General features: G+C 41.8%; 1 protein-coding gene across 1 annotated transcript in view; it reads left to right on the top strand.

The window, feature by feature from the left end:
- The window catches only part of LOC311248692 (NADPH oxidase 4-like), a gene marked incomplete at both ends in the record, with an annotated part of 49,766 nt that overhangs the window by 36,004 nt on the left and 8,762 nt on the right, over positions 1-5,000 (top strand). The window contains one exon of the mRNA XM_084339535.1: positions 4,402-4,521. Within this exon, the coding sequence (XP_084195661.1) occupies positions 4,402-4,521 (120 nt within the window). The remainder of the gene's footprint in view (positions 1-4,401; positions 4,522-5,000) is intronic.

Below are 5,000 nucleotides of genomic sequence, written 5' to 3'. Positions count from 1 at the left end.
TACCACACTACCAAATGGTTAACCCTTTCACTGCGACAATACAGAAGGTTAATGGCACTCAACATTGTAGAACAGTACACACTAAACACAAATAACAAGACCATTTACAATGTGTCAGAAATGTATCAATACCACAAGAAGAAACAAAACAAACAAATAACTAAACATTAAAACATTACTTTCAGACAGCAGCTGTGATGATGAGGTGGCAGGCATTACACATTTACATAATTTTGTACCATGTACATTGTCACACACTATTGTGGAAGAAGATGTTTGAGTGGAAAGGTGTGTGAAGAGTTAATCTCCGATATCATTATATAAACCACAGTAAAGATACTATAGTCTACCCTTATAAATTATACATTTACATTTAGTCATTTAGCTGACACGCTTTTATCCAAAGCGACTTAGTTCTGTCAATAGATAAAAGATTTTTTACTAATTAATCTCACAATTTTCTGTAATTAATCTAGATTAATCTAGATTAAAAATAGCATTTTTCTACTTAAGACCGAAGCTTGTAACAGATATTTACTTGAGTAAAATCATGGAATTACAAAGAAAGTATATTTAGATTCAAAGACTATTTTAATAGCTTTCTTTGAATACAGTTTCTCTCCTGTGAAATACAAATGTTCAACAAAACCATCAACATTGACTCAGCTGGACCTCTTTCTTATATCCGCGGCGCTAAGATTGAAGATTTTTCACTCCATAGATTAATCTAGATTAATTTATTTTAATGCTTTAAATAATTTTAATTAATCTCCAACGTTAAAGCATTAATTTTGACAGCCCTATTATATATATACATATCTGTCTGAACACACCTGCATATAATCCTTTTATATACCTACTAGTACACCTGTATATAACCCATATAACTGCATGAAAGTAGAGCGTGAACTTTGCCTTCAACAGAACATCGTTACAAAACGAGAGATGGGGTGTGAATCTTCCCGTCTCAATAGAGCTACTCCACACTTGAATTTAGCAAACAAACTGCAATAAGAAAACCGTACTATATTGAAAATAAAATGAACTGAACTGAACGAACTGAACTGACCCAGATGTGAACTGGTCACGAACTGAACCGACCCAGATGTGCAAATGAATAATAGCAAAGATGGACGTAAACAAGGAGGACACGGAAGTGACAGTTTATGGTTTAATTTATCATTTATAATGTGCAGTGGAGGCTTTTTTTGTGAGCAGATGATAACAGTGGCAAGGAGGAGGTGAAAGAGACATTTCTTCTTTCTATTTGCTTTCAAACACAGACCGGTTATGATATCTCCCCTCAAGTTTTGCTTGTACAGAACTATCACCTCAAATACATACAAGGTTTACTGTTTACCTTCACTGACCACCTCCATCACAGCTGTCTTCATGTCTGTATCCACTGACCACCTCCATCACAGCTGTCTTCATGTCTGTATCCACTGACCACCTCCATCACAGCTGTCTTCATGTCTGTATCCACTGACCACCTCCATCACAGCTGTCTTCATGTCTGTATCCACTGACCACCTCCATCACAGCTGTCTTCATGTCTGTATCCACTGACCACCTCCATCACAGCTGTCTTCATGTCTGTATCCACTGACCACCTCCATCACAGCTGTCTTCATGTCTGTATCCACTGACCACCTCCATCACAGCTGTCTTCATGTCTGTATCCACTGACCACCTCCATCACAGCTGTCTTCATGTCTGTATCCACTGACCACCTCCATCACAGCTGTCTTCATGTCTGTATTCACTGACCACCTCCATCACAGCTGTCTTCATGTCTGTATCCACTGACCACCTCCATCACAGCTGTCTCCATGTCTGTATCCACTGACCACCTCCATCACAGCTGTCTTCATGTCTGTATCCACTGACCACCTCCATCACAGCTGTCTTCATGTCTGTATCCACTGACCACCTCCATCAAAGCTGTCTTCATGTCTGTATCCACTGACCACCTCCATCACAGCTGTCTTCATGTCTGTATCCACTGACCACCTCCATCACAGTTGTCTTCATGTCTGTATCCACTGACCACCTCCATCACAGCTGTCTTCATGTCTGTATCCACTGACCACCTCCATCACAGCTGTCTTCATGTCTGTATCCACTGACCACCTCCATCACAGTTGTCTTCATGTCTGTATCCACTGACCACCTCCATCACAGCTGTCTTCATGTCTGTATCCACTGACCACCTCCATCACAGCTGTCTTCATGTCTGTATCCACTGACCACCTCCATCACAGCTGTCTTCATGTCTGTATCCACTGACCACCACCTCCATCACAGCTGTCTGCATGTCTGTATCCACTGACCACCTCCATCACAGCTGTCTTCATGTCTGTATCCACTGACCACCTCCATCACAGCTGTCTTCATGTCTGTATCCACTGACCACCTCCATCACAGCTGTCTTCATGTCTGTATCCACTGACCACCTCCATCACAGCTGTCTTCATGTCTGTATCCACTGACCACCTCCATCACAGCTGTCTTCATGTCTGTATCCACTGACCACCTCCATCACAGCTGTCTTCATGTCTGTATCCACTGACCACCTCCATCACAGCTGTCTTCATGTCTGTATCCACTGACCACCTCCATCACAGCTGTCTTCATGTCTGTATCCACTGACCACCTCCATCACAGCTGTCTTCATGTCTGTATCCACTGACCACCTCCATCACAGCTGTCTTCATGTCTGTATCCACTGACCACCTCCATCACAGCTGTCTTCATGTCTGTATCCACTGACCACCTCCATCACAGCTGTCTTCATGTCTGTATCCACTGACCACCTCCATCAAAGCTGTCTTCATGTCTGTATCCACTGACCACCTCCATCACAGCTGTCTTCATGTCTGTATCCACTGACCACCTCCATCACAGTTGTCTTCATGTCTGTATCCACTGACCACCTCCAGCACAGCTGTCTTCATGTCTGTATCCACTGACCGCCTCCATCACAGCTGTCTTCATGTCTGTATCCACTGACCACCTCCATCACAGCTGTCTTCATGTCTGTATCCACTGACCACCTCCATCAAAGCTGTCTTCATGTCTGTATCCACTGACCACCTCCATCACAGCTGTCTTCATGTCTGTATCCACTGACCACCTCCATCACAGTTGTCTTCATGTCTGTATCCACTGACCACCTCCATCACAGCTGTCTTCATGTCTGTATCCACTGACCACCTCCATCACAGCTGTCTTCATGTCTGTATCCACTGACCACCTCCATCACAGCTGTCTTCATGTCTGTATCCACTGACCACCTCCATCACAGCTGTCTTCATGTCTGTATCCACTGACCACCTCCATCACAGCTGTCTTCATGTCTGTATCCACTGACCACCTCCATCACAGCTGTCTTCATGTCTGTATCCACTGACCACCTCCATCACAGCTGTCTTCATGTCTGTATCCACTGACCACCTCCATCACAGCTGTCTTCATGTCTGTATCCACTGACCGCCTCCATCACAGCTGTCTTCATGTCTGTATCCACTGAGTGACTCCTGCCAGCGCAGAATTGTGATGAATGTCAATCTAAAGTGATGTAAAAGTCACATGAATTCAGACATGACTGTTCAGACTGAGGTCGCATTGCAACAAATCTGACCTCTATCTGGATTTAGGAGCTGCATGTTATGAAAGTGGCCCAAATCAGAATAGAAAAGATCAGATTCCATGTGATTTGTGCTGTCATGAGAAAACAGATCTGAGTCACATACTGTATGAGCAGAAAAACTGATTTGACATGCAGTCTGAACTGAGAATTTGGCTTTTACATTATTTTACATTCTTTTACATAATTTTTAGTGCTGTCAGGCGATTAAAAAAATGTATCTAATTAATTACAGGATTTGTAATTAATTAATCACATTTTAATCACATAACCATTTTAGGCCTGATATATATATTTCATGCATGTGTCCGGATGGCAGAATTCAGTACTGTATCTACAAAACCTTCTGTTTAATCATCTTCCATTTATTCATTTGCTTAGATTTTTCAGGTCTGCTCAATTTGAGCATGGTGTTATTCACAGTCAAAGATAATAAAAAAATTTAATTGATATTCTCATTTGGTTCATTACAATTTACACAGTATTTCTGACACTGGGAATACATTCCCTGAGATCCATAGATGTCCCTAGAATCAGATACCAAGAACATGCAAATGGACCATATTAAAAAAAAAATCTGTAAATGTGTATTCTACGTTCTTATGGAATGAATGAGATTTATTTATAAAAAAAAAAAAAAATGTATTAATTTTGAGTTAATTTTCATAACGCGATCATTTGCTGTGTAATTAATTAATCTAATTAACGCGATAAGCTGACAGCCCTAATTCTTTTACATTATTTCTTCCTAGGCTGTATGTGGACGGTCCGTTCGGCAGTCCCTCGGAGGAGGTGTTTAACTACGAGGTCAGTGTGTGCGTGGCGGGCGGGATCGGCGTCACACCATTCGCCTGCGTGCTGCACGCTCTGCTGTGAGTGGCTGTCCTCCCTGCCCATCATTTCTCTTCCACCAGGGTCACAGAAAACATGGACGCGTCATGACATTTGCGAAATTATGTTAATCCAGGTCTGGAACACTTATGGAAAATGATATACATACCCCAAAACATCACGTTTGACTGCTGGTATCTAGTTTACGTTGTATAGATAATAGATATAGGATAATAACCTAACTGTATGTCCCAAGCTGTTAGTAGTGTAGCTATAGACAGGCCTGTGACATTCTAACTGATCAATGCATCTGTTGTTGTAGCTATAGACAGGCCTGTGACATTCTAACTGATCAATGCATCTGTTGTTGTAGCTATAGACAGGCCTGTGACATTCTAACTGATCAATGCATCTGTTGTTGTAGCTATAGACAGGCCTGTGACATTCTAACTGATCAATGCATCTGTTGTTGTAGCTATAGACAGGCCTGTGACATTCTAACTGATCAATGCATCTGTTG

Source organism: Notolepis coatsorum, assembly GCF_963971535.1.
Source record: "Notolepis coatsorum genome assembly, contig: SCAFFOLD_497, whole genome shotgun sequence".
Classification (NCBI taxonomy): Eukaryota; Metazoa; Chordata; class Actinopteri; order Aulopiformes; family Paralepididae; genus Notolepis; species Notolepis coatsorum.
Note: the sequence above shows the minus strand (reverse complement) of the source record. Positions and strands in the feature narration are given on the sequence as shown.